Source organism: Pinus tabuliformis, chromosome 5_1, assembly GCF_031772625.1.
Source record: "Pinus tabuliformis cultivar Carrire ecotype Pingquan chromosome 5_1, CPIR1, whole genome shotgun sequence".
Taxonomy (NCBI): Eukaryota; Viridiplantae; Streptophyta; class Pinopsida; order Pinales; family Pinaceae; genus Pinus; species Pinus tabuliformis.
Genome location: NC_142305.1, coordinates 881,378,270 through 881,399,124, shown reverse-complemented (window position 1 = coordinate 881,399,124; position 20,855 = coordinate 881,378,270). Strand labels below are relative to the sequence as shown.

Here is a 20,855-nt window from a genome sequence, read left to right as displayed (position 1 = left end):
AAAAACTAAAAAACTTCAAAAATAGGTGCACATAGTTAGTATTTTATCGAAATTCCTCAAACATTCTCTGACATATGTGGAGGCAAAAAGAGACAGTGATACCACTTTTCTGAAGAATAATAGCGTTAATAGCGTTAGTAAAGTTAATAACGTTAGTAAAGTTAATAGCGTTAATAGCGTTAGTGATACCCATTATCATTTCATAAACTAGCGTTAATAGCGTTAGTAAAGTTCCGCCATTTCTCTCATGTTTAGGGTTGCGCTTGTAGAATAAGGCAGAATAATGGGTTGGCGCATCGCACTCAAAATCAATGGTATGGTAGGGTTTCCGCTTCATCGCTCATATAGTATCAAAGTATGAACAACTAATCACATTATTCTGAACTCTGCGGGGAATAGCAAATCCGCCCTTATATTCCGCTAATCCATGCTATTGGGCTATGCGAAATCGTAATGTTAGCAGAATAAACTTACCTGTCAGGGCTGAGAACGTAGCAGTAGGTTTGAGTACACGGTCGGAGTACGCAGCTTCAGCTCTGAGAAAGACTGGTTTCAAAACGCAGAAATGGATACGTCGATTTCGCCCTTCCTCTGTTATTTAAAAGGCAGAATTCATTTATCAAACGGCGGGAAAATTATAAATTGGTAGATACGAGCCGATCCGGTCGTAAATGCCAGCCGCAAATCTATTGGGGTAAGCCGAAAATCTCGGTCGGATCTATACATCAGATCCATTCGCAGCATTGCATTTACTGCCGGAGGATGCCATGGGGGCGGGGTATGGTGCTGCATACGATGGCAAGCCATGAATCCCATGCTACAGGCATAAGATGGGGGTAAGCATTAATGGCCCAATAGCATGGGATCTATTGGTTGCCCTCGATATATGTATTTTTTTTCATGAAATACATATTCTAGGAAAATTCACCTAAAATCTCCCCACATTCTAATGATGCAATCCAAAATCAACTATATTACACAAACGCTCAAAACTTTGTTAATATAAAGTTCAAATTCATTATAATGATATACTCATTAAAAACTCAACATATTACTTACAATAATTGAATTGAATTTAGATAGGGATAATAACACTCTCTTTCTCAACTATACACCACAAACCCAAATTAATACGTTATCCGTTAATCACATATGTAATATGTAATATATATATATAATTAATTTGTTTCATAAACCAAACCAATATATATAAAATACACACAAATATATTAGTACTTTCTCAATCTTAAAAGGGAATATAACCGAAGTGAGAATGCTTTACCACGCACATAAACCATACAATATCAAGTAAATTACTTAGCACGTGATCATACTTATACTTTTATATTTGCATCGAATTATGTGCGTTTTTGCCATTGTAGTAGTTTATTTTAAACTCAAATGGAAGCCCATAAAAACATGGGTTATGGGTCTTTATGTTTATGGTAAGCCTAATAATAATTAAAAAGTGAAGGGTTGGTAAGATATTCGTTATAGTAATTTAATTTTAATTTCGAAGGTTATGGTTTAATGAGATAACAAATTAAGAAAGAGAAATTTACAAAAGGGAATTTAACAATTTTAATCGATAGAATTATAAATTAAATATTAAAATTATATATAAAAATAATAATTTAAAAATTATGAGTTTAATAAAAATTAGTTAATTAAATTTTAAGGGTAAATTTTAAACATAACATAATTTTTTTGTCGGCAAGAAAATTTATCATGATTTATGGTTACTAATAATTAATGCAAGTTGATTTATCACTATTAATCAAAGAAAACCATGTTATTTGGAATAATTTGCTGGGTAGATTTTCACTCTTGTCAAATATTTTTAGGTCTTAAGTTATCCTGAGAAAAATGGACTCTTAACCAAATAATTTTTTTTATTATTACCGGAAAAAAACCAGCTTTTTAACCCAAAAAAAAAACAGTTTTAAAACATACTCGGGCTTAATTCTTAATCATTATATAATTATAATAATAATAAAAATAAAAATATAAAATATAAAATATTATATATATTTATTATTTAGACAAATATTTGGCCGCCTATATTAGAGTTAAAAGAACGAAGATTAGTTAATAGAGAGAGCAACGCCTTGCTTCTCCGAGAGAAAGAAGATTTCGACAGTGAAAGATACAAATACTCAAATCTCAACGAAAAAACACAGAAGACAAACCCTTTCTCCTCTTCTTCTTCCTCAGGTACGGGCGAGAGTGAGGGTTTGAAATCTCTCAGGTCACAAACTCTTACAGATGTATGGCTGAATAAATTAATTTATTATCACAATAAGTATCAGGAGGAGGAGATGGAGAGGGAAAGGGCACAGGGAAGACTGCGCGAGGAAGCAGTGAGACTCCTCAATACACACAAGTATAATGTTGATACGGCTTCTAAGATGGAGCCTTTAAGGCAGTTGAAGGAGATACTATTACACAGGGAACCTTCTTTGCTTCCAGAGTTTGTGCCTTATCTGCTAGAACTTCAGGGCGAGCGTTCCAGTCCCATTCGCAAATTCTTAGCCGAGTAAGTCTCTAACCATTTATTAGGGCTCGTCACTCACCGACATAACGTTGAATAATGCGAAATTCGTCTCCTTCAAACGATCTGTTACATAAATCAGCAATCACTGCAACATCACGAATATGTTTTTATTGTTGATGTTAATTGCAGGCCTTAAAATGTTTGCGAAGTTATCGTCTTGCATTCTAGTTAATTACGTTGGCTGGACCTTAGTTTTGAATTGGGCGCATTCGTCATGCCCTCTTTCTCTCTTAGTTTGTATACTTTTTTTTTTAATTAATTTAACTTAAGTGGACGCATCCATTCTTAGAAAATCCGGCCATTCTAAATTTACTGTTTCATGACTGTCACGCTTTCGATTTTTCCACACCTCGTTAGTTATCGGCATTCAGAAGAACTCCTTGAACGCAGAGCTAAAACTCACTTGATTAGACAGAAAACTTTCTGACACACATATATATTTTCATGGTCTCGTAGTCCTGATAGTATCTTATGTTAATTGTCATCTTCACTTTTTTTCCTGGTAAAACCTTGCGAGGAAACCCTAGAGCAGTTCCTCATTTCAAGGTCTCGTCGCCTTCTTCATATATGAGGATTCCATCTGTCTTGAAGATGTGCAGGCCATTCGATTGGCCGGTTTGTTACATGGCGTCAGGTTGCTTGTTTAGTATACAGTATAGATAGTTTGTGCGTGAAAAGAATCGGGACATTGATAGCTATAGGCTTTCCACATTAGGTGATCAGCTTTCTACTTACCATTTATGATTATCTGTTCATCTTTTGATTTTCATCTGTTAAATCTCAATGCAGTCTTTCTGATCATCAGTTGAAGCTTTTAAAATCTTTTCTTTTCAAGGTCGTCAAGTTCGCTGACTGCACTGTCAGACTGCTACTGAAATCATTGTTAGTGTGGCTATTTGAAGGAGTGGCTGATAAGCCTTATTTTATAATAACTTGAAATGAAAATTGTGGGCATTTAGAAAGCCTCATGGTTGTGGTCACAGGGCTTCCTTCTGCATTACCTAGTGCAACAAAAACCCAAGGATTAATGTTGTATACAAGATTGTGTTTCTTTATTTCATGAATGATATTTTGTTTTTAGGTTTCCTTGTTATTAGCATGTTTGGTTAGTCTTCTTATCTAGATTATAGGGAACTGTTTAAAATTTCAAATTCAGCTCCTCCTGAAGAATTACAGCTTGACCACTGGGAAAGAAATAATATGCACCATATTTTCATCCAAGTTGCTGACTTAGGACTAGAAGTGCATGTTATCTGTTTCCAAATGGCTTGATATAACGATATCCTTACACACTGCCAAGCTTCTGCACAAAATTAATTCCAAATATAAAGGCCCATTCAGTTATCCAAGACCATTACAACAGGGTTGGTTGCTTGTATTGAACCATGGTCATTATATTGTTTAGATAGATGGTTTTTCTAATTCCAGCTGTAGCCAGAAACATCAAAACATATGTTATTCAAATTTTTATATGGTGTTTGCCAATCTTTGTAGTTGCTCCTACCCTGTGTTGTATATGGTTTGTTTACTTTAAGAACTTCAAGAAGCATCTACTCTTTGAGTGCAGTTCTTGGATTTTGAGTTAAACTATATCATACCATGCTCATGATGGGTTTTTGGTGCTTGCTTTTTAAATTGATTAATTGACAACTGTGTAACATACCTTTTGCCCACCTTACTATACAGTTCTCATCATTTTTCATTGTTTTGATTTGTTAGCAAATTGGCTTTATTTATTTATTTATTTTAAATTATATATATATATATTTATTTATTTTCACTGCTTACCAACTACATGTATTGCTGGTGTCTAGGCACTTTCCTCAAAGTGATGGTACATTTTTCTGAATGACCGATGTGTTTAGGCCATAGTTTTAAAAACCAGAACCGGGAACTGACCCAGTCCACCTATCAAACTGGTTATTGAACTGGAACCAGAAAAACTGGACTGCTTAGATCTCAATGATACATGAAATAATTAATTTTTAAAGAAAAAAATATTTTTAAGATTTAAAACCATGATTCCAAACCATTAGAGATAAAATATGCAAAGTTTGCTCATCTATATACCATGGAAGGGTGAATATATCAAAATGGCTCCACGCGCAATACATATCAGCAACAATGAGGCTCTAAATGACCACTAGAGTCCAAAAACAATGCTACAAGCTACTGTCCCACTGGCCTAATACACTACATATCAGTGATCAACATGATCACTCCTTATCAAACTCATCACCACTACTAGACATGGGATCATTAGCAGAAGCTACATAAGCATCATTTGGCTTAGAGTCTGAGGACTCCTCAGACTCCTGTGACCTCAGTAGTAGTATCAACAGCAAAAATAGATCTAACAGAAGCACAAGTTGGTCAAGCTGCATGACTAGTGCTTCCCATTGGTTGTTTGCTATGTTGTATGAAATGTCTAGGAACTTGGCGTTTCACGCTGTACTCATATCTGAAATGCTGAAACACGGACAAAATGCTGGATCATGTAATCAGCCTATGTTTCCATTTTTGGGAGGTGATGTTTCTAAACGTACCCGTTTCTGAAACCCTGAAACATTTTGGCTTTTTGTGCAACAAAGGTTGTTTGCCTTTGCTTGATTCAGCTATTGGTTCTGGTTCTGGTTCCACTAGCACTACCAAATCTGCATTGGGATCAACCCGCCTTAACTCCATGGCATCAATATCAAAATCAGGATCAACCTCAGCTGGTTGAGTCTCCTCCACCCATTCTGATGTTGGATCAGTATCCTCCAACACAATGGGATCTAGATCAGGTATTTTGTTCATCAACTGATTGCGCCTTAGTCAAAGGTTGTACTGCATGAAGATGAGATCATTTAACTGTTTTTTCCAAACGGTTTCTCTTCTTTGTCCGAATCTGCTAAAAAACAAACCAAAGAAACCCTAGTTTCCAAAAAAATCCACTCACAACCAGCTCAAACCACCTTTCTGTGGGTCTGTAGCCGCACACGTGTGGCTGTTTAATGAACCAGCTGGGTTATGGCAGGACCTGCTGGTTCATATCGGTTTGTGCTGGTTTAGTACCAAACCGGCTGGTTCATGGCCGGTTTGGTACCAAATCGAGGTCTTCCTGGCCCCAAACCGGGGTCATTGGCTGGGTCGTCATCCAAGCATAATGAGCCGGCCAGTTTGACCGGTACTGGTTCAACCTGGCCTTGTTTTAAAACCATGGTTTAGTCCTTTTCCTTCCTTTCTTCATCAATGCTGAAGAACCTTGATTTCTAAAATGAAAGAGAAAACCCTGGAAAGACATCTTCAAAATATGGACCTGAAATATTTTCACATAAAGTTCATAGGTTCCGTGTCCTGTTCTGATTTTTAGTATAATCTTTATTGAAATTAATTGGACAATGTTTGCCATCTTTGCTGTAATCGTTGACATCTGTGTTCACATTTCTGTTTGAATATTTTTGTCTGACCATTAACTTCTTTTTGTCAAAACATTCTTTTGCATATTTAATTATATAATTCCAGTGTATCATTTTTTCCAACACTATTTTGTATTATATTGGCTGTGAAATGTCTTCTCACTTGACGTGCATTCTTTATCAGTGACAAGTGTGGCATTTAATTTGGGATGTGCATGACTTTTAGCATTTCATTTTGAGAATATCCTGTTTTGGTTTCATGTCAATAATCATCCGCATAATGGGTGAATCTACAATATAAGAAAAGTGACACTCCAGCGACCTTTCATGGCCTACACTGGCTAAAGTTTGGAATATGCTTTTTATTCCCTTGTTTTCTGCTCTGAAGCTTTTTGTTTGGATAAATGCATTCTCACATTTACTGATACACGATTTCAAATCTTCTGTCTTTCGCTCATAGGATGATTGAAGAACTTGGTTTGAAATACCTGGAATACTTGCCTGATATGGTTCCAGTCTTGATTGCATTTTTAAAAGATGATACTCCAGCTGTTGCTCGGCAAGCAGTATCTACAGGGACAAATTTGTTTCGTAATACATTTGAAGAGGTTGCTCTACAGGTATGTTGGATGCAAAGTCTATTTTCTCAGATGTACTTATGATGATTTTGCTATTGGAAATGTAGCATATTCCATTCATTTTATGTATAATTAGAAGATGGAGAAGATGTGTGACAGTGTAACTTAAGTCAGTAAGTTTGTCAGTGTTTGTTGCATTTTCATCTCTAGAGTTTGAACAGGTAGCAGGACATTATTGTGTCTAGATGAGACCAAAGCATTTGGCATTATCTAAATTGCCTAGAGAAAGTTTGGAAATTTGTCTCTTATAAGTTCTCTGTTAAACTGCCTATTCTTTTAATATGCAGATAAAATAACATAATTTTATTAATATCCAACAAGCAAACGTAAATTGGTCAATGGGATTGCTAGGTATAATGGTGTTAGATACAAAGGAGTGCAATGGCCGCTCCTAGAAAAACACAATATTTAATGCCCTAAGGTAATATTTTTGCCCTAGGGTTCCTCTGTTTGCTAGAGCTACAGTAAATCAACAAGATTAACAGCAGTATTCATTTACTCAACAATAGACAGTATTGAAATACCACAAAATTTCCACAGTAATAAATATTCTCAACAGCAATTATGATTTCACGTCACAGCAATTTAGGGCTGACCACCAGTAACAGTAAATGTAACCACCAAAAATTTACCAATACAGCATTGAATCACGATACCAGAAACTTAGTAAATCAGTACACGCTGTAACTATGCTACTCTAAACAACGCAAGTGTGCTGTATGAATTTATTGTGCTATTGCTATTCTGATCTTACTATGCAGGGGTCTGAGTTTTCATGGACTGGTTATCAATTAAACTCTCACTGAGCTCTGGTTTCCACTTGCTGTCTCTAGAATGGACCTGATACCCCACTAAGCTTCAGAGGGTGGGCTGCGGTCTGCGGGTGCCTCAGGATGAGGTCTCTGTCAGATTACTCCTAAGAAATAGGAGATCACAAGTTTGCTAGAATTTAGGAGATTGATTGTGCGCAATTTTGAGGCGTTGGTGTCCTAAGAAATAAGAGGTAGTAAGTGCACAAGGAAATAGGATGACTTGCTTTAAGAAATAGGAGCCAGATCAGCTAAAGGAAATAGGGCTGCCAAGTGCACAAGGAAGGATGAGCAGGATCAAGCAAGAGGCAGGGCATGTCAAGGAGGCAGTAGGGGAACAATTGTGTGCTAGAGGGTGAAGATCAAGTAGTGATCAAGGCAAGCCGAGATCAATTGTATCAGCTGAGATTATTTGAGAAGAAGCATAATGCTTTCTTAGTGAGACAAATTGCCTTGTAATAGATTCAATTTCTAAAGAACAATCAATAAAATACCACATCAAGGAAGCAGGTTTCCCTTGTTGGGTTTCCTGAGAAAACAAGTGTGTCAATTTGTGTGCATATGTTTTTTATTTCTGGTGTTTTATTTCGCTACTTATGAATCTTTTTTTTTTGTCCAAGGCTCAACTTTATATCACTGATGCAAAGTAGTACATAGAGAATGTCTTTGTGTTATGGGCCGCCCTGTTGGGAAATCGACGCAATAACACAAGTTAAGCTGCTTTGGATTACATATGCTTTTTTTGATAAGCTTGTCCATCAAAATAAAAGATTGATTGATGCCAAACCTACAGTGCCAAGGATGACAAAAATATACAAAAGCAAAAATGGTGTACATTATCCATAATTAAACAGAGGCATTACATGAAACCATAAAAGGACCTAAGATTGACTGTGAACCAGCTTCCAGTGAGGGATCACGGACCTTGGACCTGCGAGGAGCAGCTAGCCAATGGTCAGTGAAAGGGTATGTGTTGCGATCCAAGAAGAAGCCATGACCAACCAACCAAGGGCTATTATCAGACCTCCATGCTAGGTTACGCCATGAACTGCAAACCAAAGCTGTTGTGAAGTCGCTAAGTGCCTCGAGCCACCACTCTTAGAAGTGCTACTAACCACGGGCCCTAACCATCGAGAAGAGAGACCTTGGAGTCATAGGAGACAAGGCCTCACAAAACGTGAATTCTTCATATAATTTAATGCAGAGCCAACCTTTGCAGTTGGCTGCCATCCTGGTCCCATGTACATGCCAGATGAATTATGACTGTGATCTACAGTGACCCTGAAGCCATGGATTGCATGTGACAAAGGCTAATTTCGGCTATCAATGATTTGTTGGCAGAGCGACAAGGCAAAAGCCAATTCAACAACCATGAGACCACATAACAATATAAAACTGCCCAAACCCAAACCTATCACTGCAAATTGCGCCGCACACTGTGAATAAAAGCTAGGGATAGGCCATGGCTTTGACGGAGCCCAAATAGTTAGAGCCTCAAAATTGTGATGAAGTAAAGAATACGTTGAGAAGGCGCACCATAATAGTGAAAATGGGGGGCCAATGGAAGTGCCAAAACCAACTTGTGATTAAGGGAGGCCTGGGGTGGCCTAGTGTAAAACCTATAGCAATGCAGACATTCCAATGTTGAGCAAACAAAAACAAACTCAGAAGCGACCCCATGACAGATTGCGAGTACAAAATGAACATTAGAGCCATGATTCCCTTGTAATAGCATGACAAAGCACATGTTTCTCCTTGTCGAATGGTTCTCGTAATGAGATACTGGTGAAGGAAATAGGCCTGAGGAATGGCTTCTTCATGACGCCACCCTTGTTCGGCTTAGCAAGGAACCGTTGCAAACAATGATGAGGAGCCATAATGTTTCTGCGAGACAAACTGAATAAGGAGTACGACGACCAAGGTTCATTTGGTAGAGGCATCTTTTCAAGATAAATTTGAACATGCTGATGAATTGAATGTTCAGCCAGATGGCTTATGCTCCAGTTCAACCCTAAACTCCTGCTGACAATCGTTGATTCTAGGCACCCGTCGCGGGGGAGCTACTTATGAATTGTTAAGAAACTCTGTATCTTTTTGAAAGTAAACTAGGTTCAATTTTCAGTTATTCATCTAAGTAGTTGCAGAGTTTCATAGAAATTCAACATGGTATCAGAGTAGAGATCAGTATAAAGACCAACACTAGATTGACCAGCTAGTGGACAGTGTAGATCATGCAGAAGGCTTGCTCTAGAATTTGAAGAGCATAATAGTTCTTTGGATAGCAGTATGGTGTTCCAAGGACTAAGGTCAGATCACAGTTTAGAGGGAGCCTTGAACTTTTGCTCATGGAAGGAGCGGATATCAGTGGTGTTGGAAGATAATGGGGTGCTAGAATTTGCGAAGTAGTAAATAGATCCACTTCAAGATGCCCAACAATTGATCCAAGGTAACAAGAATGACACCAAGGCGAGGAGGATCATTCTTGAGGGGATCAGAGACGATATTATCCCTCTTCTCCATGAGAAGAAGACAACATATGCGTTGTTTAAAGAAATGTGGAAAAAGTCAAAGTCGGGATTAATTCGGCAAGGGTCCAAAACTTGAAAAACTCGTCAAAGTCGGGAGTTTTTTGAAAAAGTCAGCAGAAAGTCGACAAAATTAAAAAAACACAAAATTATTCTTTTTTGTTATTTTTTTTTAACATCTAGAGTATCCACAACATCAAATAAATGCATTTCCACATAAACATGTAAAGAAAGCTAATATATAATATGTATATGAAGTCTAGTGCTACATCACATATAAAAATAGTGAATCAACTCCTGAATTTTGAGTCTTGTTTGAGTCTCAACTCTCAAGAGTCAAAATATCAACAAAAAATATAATAATGTATATCATGAGTCATCCAAAAGTCATCAAGTAATCAGTCACTGAGATCCTCTTCCCCTTTTAATTTTTGTTTCCGCTAATTGTATTAAGAAATAAGTCATGCATTTATTTAGTAGATTGTAATCTGCTTGGGTAATAAGGTGTCAGGTGGTAGATCCAATGAAAATTAACAGTGAGTATCACAGTAGATGTGAAAATTAATGCTTGGTGACTGCAAGCTGCTTATTTTCTGAGAAAACAGATGTCAGATTACTAACCTAGCCCTGGCATCTATTATTCAAAAACTCTTGGAGGTAAAATCCACTTCTGATACATAACCTTTCCCCACATTTACAGGGAGTTCACCACTAAAGAAGATTCCCTTTCAAAACGTGCTCTCATTGCAGGAAGGATCTTTGCTGTTACAAGATTTCATAGGTACTTTATTCCTATCTGAAAAATGGGTTCTTTTTTGAGGCATTGGTTTTGTTTTTTTTGGACAGGTTGCTATTTGATCTTCATGACCTCCTCTTTGTTGTTTCTTCTGGAAGCATTCAACAACTATAACAATGTTTTTGATGGTGTGGGGTTCTTTCTACGGAAGACTGTTGTATGCTTGTCCATTTGGTACTTTTGTAATCTTTTGAAGGGGCAGTGGCTGTTAGTGTCTGGATCACCTGAAAGCCCGGAGGCTTAGCCAATGTATACTTTGCTTTCTAACTAGAAATATGAAATATAAAGATTTGTTTTTCCTTCGAAAACAAAAACATATATTAACCTCAAAACTAACAGATTACAAATGAGACTGCTATGCTCGCAAGAAGTATGACAAACAATACAATGCAATAACTCGAAAATGCATGGATGGAAGCTTCAATTTACAGTTTTTTCACCTTTGTGGCCTCTTTATCTGGGGCCTAGGAAGGGAGGCAGACTTTTTGGGTCGACTCCCGATTAAATCGGGAGTATAAGGAAAAAACCGCGATTTTTTCCTTTGTGAAAAAATCGCCAAAAAGTCGGGGGATTAAATCGTTTAGTTCAAAAAATCACGTTTTTAGGATTAAATCGGGATTTTTTGCAGACTTTTTCCACACTGGAACTTTAAAGCCATCTTAGATTTGTATAAGGGTTCCAATGATGCCAAAAACCTTTCTCTGAAGGAGAAGCTAAGAAGTATCTAGATGAGCAAAGGAGAGCCCATCGTCACGTATCTTTCAAAGTTCACTGAAGTTCAAGATGAGCTAGGTGCAGTGGGTGTGATTGTAGCAGACAATGATCTTCTGAGTCTTGTGCTTTTGGGACTTCATAAGTCTTGGGAGAATTTCTAGGATGTAGTAAGTGACAAAGAGAATATTCCCAATTGCGAAAGACTATGGAGTAATTGCATTCAAGAAGAGATCCGGAGAATGACGAGAGTTGGGAGATCAACTTCGACAACGGACGAGGATAAATTTGCCTTGACAGGTAAAGGTTGCAAAGCCAAGGGCAAGAAGGGCCAAGTCCAGTCAAAATGGCAAGAAAAAGAAGAAGGATTTGAACAAGATCAAGTGCTTCCATTGCCATGAGTTCAGACATTATGCCATTAAGTGTCCTAATCAGAAGGAGTCTAGTAAGGATCATGTGGCTGCACCAGCCAAGTTAGATGCATTTTCTTCTCAGTTCAAGGATTTTTTCTCATTGATAGCTTGCTTGGCAAGCTCGACAGACAACATTGTATGGTAAATTGATTCAAGAGCATCCTTCCACATGACCGGGAACAAGGAGTATTTCAGCCACTTGAAGGAGAATGACATGTAGTTTCAAATTGAGCTAGGAGATGATGGCAAGTACGCCATTAGGGGAGTTGGTACCGTCAATTTTGAGAAGGGGTCAGGTAGCTCTCTCTATCCCAGAGATGTTGTCAATGTTTTAGGCCTAAAGCATAACCTTGTTTTAGTAGCTACCCTTGAGGACAAAGGCTATGATGTCATCTTCAGCAGAGGTAATGGTTACCTCAAGCGCTTAGCTTCTTGATGTAAGAAGCAGATAGGTGTGAGGATGAAGAATTTATACCTTCTACTTAAGTCACTGTGTTCGACGAACTTTATTGGTCAAGTTCGAAGTTCGTTGAACTTCATTCCATGTTGAATTTGTTCCAATTTGTTTGATTAGGTTTGGCTGGCTTTAATTCAAACCTCGTGTTTAATCGAAATTCTCACATGGGAGGTAGTGTGAAAGGGATATAGTAAATAAGCACTGTGCTATGTGGTGCATCAAGGGGGGTGGGTTTCACGTGTTTCGGATTTTCAGGAATATGAATAGCTACAAATGACGCACATTATTCTGATGATAGACAGTACATATAGGAGTTGATCTCGTTATTGAATTTTATTTTATAAAATTATATATATATATTCTTCAAATTTCTAGTATGTCGAATTCAATGCCGAATTTTATTGTTAAAATTTTAACTGTCAAATTATGTCAAATTTTAAAGTCGCTGAACTCGAACACGGACACAAACGTTGTGACTTAGCCTGCTACAGATTGAGATAGGCACAACCTTGAGCAGCAAGGTAGGAAGTGTGCAAAGTAGTGACATGAGGGTTGAGGAGAGCAGAGCTCTGAGGGAGTCCTTAGAGCGGGAGCAGGTTAGGGCTCCCAAGAAGGAGCTTTAGCTAGTATCACAGTTTGAGTCTTGATTAGATGGCAAGTGGGTTGACTAGCAGGATGATGAGGAGAAGAGACTAGGGCAAGTGGAGGCAACCACTCAGTTAGTGACTCCCAGTATAGGGAGAGTTTGAGCGAAGTGGGCAGACAAGTTGTTTAGGGGGGATCAAGAGAGAGTTGGACCTCCCAGTTTCACATTCAGGTAGAGTAAGCACCCACGGAGCTACACTGGGTATATGGCACTGGTGATCGAGTTGATAGACTCCGAGCTAGAGGGCAAATCAGTAGTAGGCTCAGATGGGGTGTACAAGGTGGATCGTAGGAGCATGGTTGGAAGGATCAAGTCTTCAAATCAAATTTCAGAGTAAGAAGCAGGGAAGTCTTCTAGTTTAGAGGGGGCAGCTGCAGCAATAGATAACATGGTGGTGTTGAAGACAAATCTAGGTGGATGAGGTTCTTTGAGAAGTACCTTCCTCGCTAAGGAGTGTTGAAAATGTAGCGAGTAAAGGTATTCTGGCTTGTGCCTTAGCTAGTGAAGACCTCGAATTGTCCTTCTCCTAGTGTGAGTGTGAGCTCATGAGTTAGATTTCAGTTACGATGAGTTATTTCCAATTGACTAGGAATAATTATCAAGTTAGCATGCGTAGAGTAGGAGCTTTAGTTAAGTGGAGTCTTAATCATTTTGACTGTAGAATGAGGTGGCAATTACAAGTTTAGCTAGAGCGAGTTAATCTTCAGTCTTGATTGAAGGAAGAACGAGTTAGTTTCCAGTGTTGATTGAGAGAATGAGTTAAGAACTCTAGTGTTGATTGTAGAAATGATGAGAAGAACTCTCAATTAGATCTCAATTGGAACTCGACTTCTAAAATAGAACTAGGCCTCCTTGCATGTTCAAATCAGGTCTATAAAGAGGACAAGGCACATGAAATTAGAAGTTTTGTGCACAAGGTTTATGAGACAAGATAGTTCACGAGTTTGTGAGAGCATCTTTGATTGTGGAGAGCACAGAGCTTGTGTCCTTAGAAATAGGAGATCACACGTGCACTAGAATTTAGGAGATTAATTGTGCGTAGTGTTGAGGAGTTGGTGTCCTAAGAAATATGAGGCAGGAAGTGAACAAGGAAATAGGAGGACTTGTGCTAGGAGATAGGGGATCTGCGCAGGGAAATAGGGTTTCCAAGTGCACAAGGAAGGAGCATTATCAAGCAAGAGGCATGGCAAGTCAAGAAGTCAACAGGGGAACAATTGCATGTTAGAGGGCCGAGATCAAGCAGTGATCAAGGCAAGCCAAGATCAATTGTATCAACTGAGATTATCTGAGAAGCAGGACGCTTTTTCAGAGAGACAAATTGCTTTGTAATAGATTCAATTGCTGAAGAACAACCAATAATATACCACATCAAGGAAGCAGGTTTTCCCTATTGCGTTTCTTGAGAAACCAAGTGTGTCAATTTGTGTGCATGTGTTTTTCAATCTCTGGTGTTTTATTCCACTGCTGATGAATTGCTAAGAAACTCTATATCTTGGTGAAATTAATCTATTTTCAGTTTTCAATTATACATCGAAGTAGTTGCAGAGTTTTATTGAAATTTAACACTTTTATTGTTGGGCATATCTAACAATCCTAGGCAATTCATCCCCTTCTTTTTAAAGAATTATGCTAATGTTACAAAACTTGGCTTGACAAAATGCTTGAAGAAGTTGGAGAGTAAAATATTGTTTGGACATGAAAAAAACTTGGGAAACTCTTTAGCTAATACAATTTTATTCAAGCTTGAGCACTCAAGGCCTGCATGTTTCGGTCAAAACCAATGAGTTTTGTAATACTAAATCAGGCGTGCCGCGTGAGCACTCAAGGCTTGCATTCAAACCCAATGATATTTGTAGTACTAATTAAGGCGTGAACACTTGAGGTTTGCATGAAATTTTATGTCAAACCAATTTCTTCTGGATTTATCTTCCAAGAGATTATTATTTCGATCTAGGGCATAGACAACATGATTGAAAATGTAGTGAATCCAAGAATTTATGATAATACATGTGATTCAGTCGAAGGGACAATTGAATTACTTGAGCACTGACTGAGGTAATCTTTTTAGGTTTCTTTGCAGATTTGGTGGCCATTCTACATATTGATCGATTGGTTTTCTTAAAGATCATTATAAGCAACCAAATTTACTTGATAAGGGACCAAATGTTCCATTATTGGCAATCCACATTGTGAAAATCAGAATTAGCTGCAGAAAATAAGCTGAATGGTTGTATAGCAGGAGAGATACAAGTAGAGGAAGTAGTGTGATTGTTTGTTGTGGTTTTCATAATTTACATAGGTTGCTGCCCATTGTTGCCCTTCATCTTATTTTCTATTCTAAATCTAACTTCTTTGAAAACTAAGTATTTCAAAGAGTGTAGAAGAAAATTTTCATCAGGCAACCTTTGGACGTTGATTGCTTTGGAGCATTGAAATATTCATCTTTTTGTTTTGTCCGACATTTGGTATGTCAAGGATGCCCCAAATGAGAGTAAAGGCATCATAGAGCTAGTAATCAAAGGATTCAAAGCATCAAAGACACATTCAATCCTGAAGATAAATTCAATTCCCACATCAAGAATAATTGTAACTTGCAAATAGTGTTTTTGTAAACAGGTGCATGTTCGGTAGAAGCTGAGACACTCCATTTGTTGAGTTTGAATTTCCATTTCAAGATTAGACTACTAAAGCGAACATTGTCATTGATTTTCCCACATGGATGGTAAATGTTTTGATTTTCATCCTTGTGAGCGTTGTGGAAAACATAATCATCCTTCAAAGAGTTGTTCCAAACGTAAGAAACCTGCAAGAGTAAAGATTCACTATGGGTTGATCACTTCTTGGCAATGGTCATCGACGACTAAGAAGAAATATTTGTCATATCGAAGAGTTCATTCCCGACTATTGATGGATTTTCTAGTGGAAAGATTTTTGTCTTCTCGTCTTGCCTCTGACAAGGGGGAATAATATTTTCGATTGATAGTCATCCTTCAAGTTTTGAAGTCCTATCAATTGAGTAGGAAAGCGAGCTTGAACCATAGCAGCAACCAGAGCCTCAAGCAAAAGTGAGAGCTAGAGACAGAGTCGGAATCAGAGTTGTAGTCTGAGCCAGAGAGGCATATTCCATGAGCTTGATTTCGTTTGTCATCGTCCTTAAACTAACATTTAGTAGAAGACTTACAGCTTCTACTAGACACCAGTTTATTGTCATATTTAAATGACCATTTAATTTTGTTTGTGGTCTTCCTTAAACCACCTATTACAGCTTCTGCTATACAACAATTTGTAGTCATCTTTACACCGTCATTTGATAGCACTTCCACTTAACAAAAGATATCATCTTCTAGCTAAATTAGGAAATGTTTTGGGAACTGCTGAGCCTTAGAGCTAAGTTCCAGAGTTTGTGGTCATCCTTAAAGCACCATATAGTAGAAGATATTAGTCTCTGCTAGCCATTTGGTTTGTGTTCATCTCAAAACCACTAAATTCAGCAATCACATTCAGCCATTTGCAGCTGTCCACTTCCAGTTTTCAACTGTCTGCTTGGACTCCCATACATCCCTTTGGATTAATGGGGGATTGTTGGAAACCTAATCTGTTAGGGTTATGGTTTTTTATATTATTTACTTGAGAAAGAATATAAAAGGTCATAAGTGAATAAGAACAGTCATCAGGAATCTGATAGGTGTCTTGAAAGATGAATCCAAAGGTCATAGAACGTGTATTTACATGTTTTATATTAATAAGATGCATCTCACACTTATGTACATATGTTTTTCATATTAATAAGATGCATCTCACACTTATCCTGCTGCGCTGCTGATGTGTGGCTCTACTGCCCACCAACTACTGCACAACTCTGATTGTTGCATCTTATTATTTATCTCATAAAAGATTGATGATATTATTATATTTGTTTTAGGCATTCCTGACTTCACTTTCCAGATAAATTAAAATTTGTGGCATGATTAATAGAAATATTGAAGGTATTTAATACAATATTTTTTGGTATGATGATTTTCCAGTTGCAATGCAGTGCCTTATAAAGCTCAAGGTCTCTTGGAGCTGCTATTTTGCACTGTGGGATAGACAATAGCAATAAAGCCTAGAGTCAACAGGGAGTTGTGCAGTATATACTTCTCAGTAAAGCATTTTGCTTAAATTAATAACTTAGGACTGATGGAATATATCGTAGTGATAAAGCATAGAGTTAAAAATGAATTACTTATGATTTGCTTCTTGCTTCGTTATTATCTGGAGTTCTCCTTTGTCATCGCACCCCTGTATTAAAATGTGGAACCATTTGCATTAAATTATATCCTTTACACGAGCTATTATATTAAAATTGGGGAGCTGTTTATAACACTGTTAGTTTCTGCTGTAAGCTTGTTTGAGCTTGTACTCATACCTTTGGTATAGTGTAGGGCTTATATATTAGGATTGATGTTTAGAGAAAAAGTTGGAATTGGACTTAGAATCGGTAGAGGTCAGACCGAACTTAAATTGGATTTGGCCAATGATTCTGTTTCTGATCCGGTTTGCTAAAAATATATCAGTTGTACTTTTAGCAAACAGTATCAGAAACTGAATCGTTATCTCTCTTTCTCCCTCTCTCTCTCTCTCTCTATATATATATATATATAATATTGTGAAAAATCGGTTATCCGATTCCTACTGCAACAAACTGACAATATTTCACCTACTTGTTAAATTATTTGAACAAGTTATTTGCAGTTTTCTACGGAAAACACTGAAATACATACATTGCAACCTACACAAAATAAAATACCGTGGAAATTAAATATTTCACTGGAGAGAAATAAACACACACATCAACACAACCCCGGAAAAACCCAATGTGGGAAAACCGGTGCAACAACTGAGGGTTTTAATTATTATGCAGTAGAAAATTTGAGTACAAATCATTGGATGCCCAAACTGGCTATTCAATACAGAGAAATGCTGCCAAAGAGTTAGTGAGAAAAATCTCACACTAGTTCGGGAGATCTGACACTGATCAGGGGCTGGCTGGCTGGCCCCATGCTGCCTCTGTGCAGCTTCCACATCAATCCTACGCAGATTTGCGTCACCTCCTCTGCTGATCTCTTGCTGTTTGGAAATTCGACCTTTTGGCCCTCCAGTCTCACACCCCAACTTCTGGCAATGGATCTCGACTCTCCTAGCTGGATTTCAAACTGCCTCTGAAGCTCTGCGCTGCCTCTCTGAGCTGCTCTAAGCCTTCTCTACTTTGCACTCTCCGGATCTGGAAAACTCTCCTCCGGACTACTATCCCTGCCCCCCACTGCAAGATCACTTGATCTCACTCTGGCAACTCAATGCCGCTACTCTTGAGAAATTCGATCTCTAATCCTCATTCGATATGTTCTCCAATTTCCCATTGAACTCTGTATAATCTCTCATTGGAGCTCGAATGGCCAAGGTTAAAACATAATCAAGGGCTAAGATTAACTGGGAGTTGATCCTCGTCTTCTTCTAGAAGATTCACACCTGATTTAATTAATACCTTTTAATTAACCAAATTTCCTAAGTTTAGACTTAGGGAACCATTTAAAAAGTTTAATTATTTTAATTGAACCATCTCTAGGTGGAATTATGCCAAACAATTCTGGGTATTGGAGAATGCATGTGTCTTAGCCTCTCTACAAAATCTCGAAGCAAGAGCACATTTGATGCTACAAAAATCAACACTCCCTCTTAGCGAGGAATGTGCTATAGTGCTGCAACCTGTTGAAGCATCACTCTGTCTCTGCACCATTTCCTATTGCGCTGCTGATGTCTAGCTCTACTACCCACCAACTACTGCGCAACTCTGATTGTTGCATCTGTGCTGCTGTTGGCCCTGCCGAACTGTTGCCAACACTGCAACCCTCTCTCCATCTGCTACTGCTGTAACTGCAACATCTGCAACGGAAAAGAATCCAAAATACTGAACCAACTGTGTTCAGTATGATGCTTCTGTCGTTTGAGTTTTCACTGTTGCTAGTCTATGTGTTGTCATTGAAGCCTCTACGCTGCTGCTGCCTTTGATTTGTGCCAACGGCATTGCTGTCAACTCTGGTCTGTACTGCGCAGAATCCGCCCGCTACTAGCTACTACATCTGTTGCTCTGGCCCCTGACTGTACCAACTGACACTGGTCCATCCTGCTACTACTGACTATGGGCTCTCGTAGCAAGGTCTTGATCAGAGAGGTGGACTCCTCAAGTATCCTGCCCATCTTGTGGCTCTTTGAGGCTACAACTCCAAATCACCCAACCTCACCCTTGGAGGCCTCTCGACAATCATGGCAAACTCTTCGTCTAGTTTGGAGGACAACCTGTTGATCTTTGTGGATGCAGCTTGCTGATCCCGCTTCTCCTCCTTGCCCTTCTTTCTTAGAGGACCCTAAGTGTCGTAGTGGCCCAGCTTGACACACTTGAAGCACTTGATCTTTGAAGTATCCTTCTTTTTTCTGTGCTGCTCTTGCTGCCCCTTTGATGCAAGGGTCACGTCCTTCTCTTCCTTCACTGCTTTCGCCCCATTGCTGCTGAATTTTTGCTTCTGCAGTAATTATGAACTCCCTCTTCCTTTCTGCAACTAAGCTCTTCTGCTCACGATCTGTGCTTTGATACCATGTGAAAAATCGGTTATCTGATTCCTACTGCAGCAAACTGATAATATTTCACCACCTTGTTAAATTACTTGAACAAGTTATTTGCAATTTTCTAGGGAAAATACTGAAATACATACACCGCGGCCTACATAATATAATATTGCGGAAAATAAATACTGCACTAGAGAGAAATAAACGCACACATCAACACAATTGTTTTTGGACAATGTCCCCGGAAAAACCCAATGTGGGAAAAATGGTGTAGCAGCTGAGGGTTTTAATTATTATGCAGTAGTAAATGTGAGTACAAATCGTTGGATGCCCAAACTAGCCATCCGATATAGAGAAATGTTGGCAAAGAGTTAGTGAGAAAAACCTCACGGATTCGGGAGATCCGACACTAGTCAGGGACTGGCTGGCTGGCCCCACGCTGCCTTTGCTCAACTTCTGTGTCAATCCTATGCAGATCTGCGTCACACTGGCTAGGCTCTGCATCACCTTCTTTGCCAATCTCTTGTTGTTTGGAAATTCGACCTTCTGGCCCTCTGGTCACACACCCCAACTTCTGCCATTGGATCTCGATTCTCCTAGTTGGATTTCGAACTCCCTCTAAAGCTTTGCGTTGCCTCTCTGAGCTCCTTTAAGTCTTCTTTGATTTGCACTCTTTGGATTTGGAAAACTCTCCTCCGGGCTACTATCCCTGCCCCTCATTGCAAGAAAATCACTTGATCTCACTCCGACAACTCAATGTTGCTACTCTTGAGAAATTCGATCTCTGATCTCTCATTCGATATGTTCTCCAAGTGCCCATTGAATTCCTTCTTATAATCTCTCGTTGGAGCTCCAACGACCAAGATTAAAACATAATCAAGGGCTAAGATTAATTGGGAGTTGATCCTCGTCTTCTTCTAGAAGATTCACACCTGATTTAATTAATACCTTTTAATTAACCAGATTTTCCAAGTTTAGACTGAGGTAACCATTTAAAAAAGTTAATTATTTTAATTAAACCATCTCTAGCCGGAATTTTCCCAAATGATTTCTAGGTATTGGAGAATGCATGTGTCTTGGCCTCTCTGCAAAATCTCAAGGCAAGAGCACATCTAGTGCTACAAAAATCAACACACACACACACACATATATAATGTGTGGTTCATGGTTCATGGACACTAGAGATCGGTGGCCGCTATGTCCACGAAAACTATCTCGGTAGATCCACCTGAGGGGATCACATCTTGCTGGCTCATTAGTAGAGCCTAACCCCAAGAGCATCAAGGAGAATTGATCCCATGA

At 38.5% G+C, this 20,855-nt stretch overlaps 1 protein-coding gene across 5 annotated transcripts in view; it reads left to right on the top strand.

Annotated features, from left to right (window-relative positions):
• Positions 1-2,088: 2,088 nt before the first annotated feature.
• The window catches only part of LOC149167636 (uncharacterized), a 246,829-nt gene continuing 228,062 nt past the window's right edge, over positions 2,089-20,855 (top strand). For 4 of the 5 annotated variants that reach the window (XM_089433060.1, XM_089433063.1, XM_089433061.1 and 1 more), the window contains exons 1-2: positions 2,090-2,536; positions 6,416-6,575. In XM_089433060.1, the coding sequence (XP_089289186.1) occupies positions 2,319-2,536; positions 6,416-6,575 (378 nt within the window). In that variant the 5' untranslated portion in view covers positions 2,090-2,318. Of the gene's footprint in view, positions 2,537-6,415; positions 6,576-20,855 lie in introns of all 5 variants that reach the window. The other variant, XM_089433059.1, reaches the window with a different exon arrangement.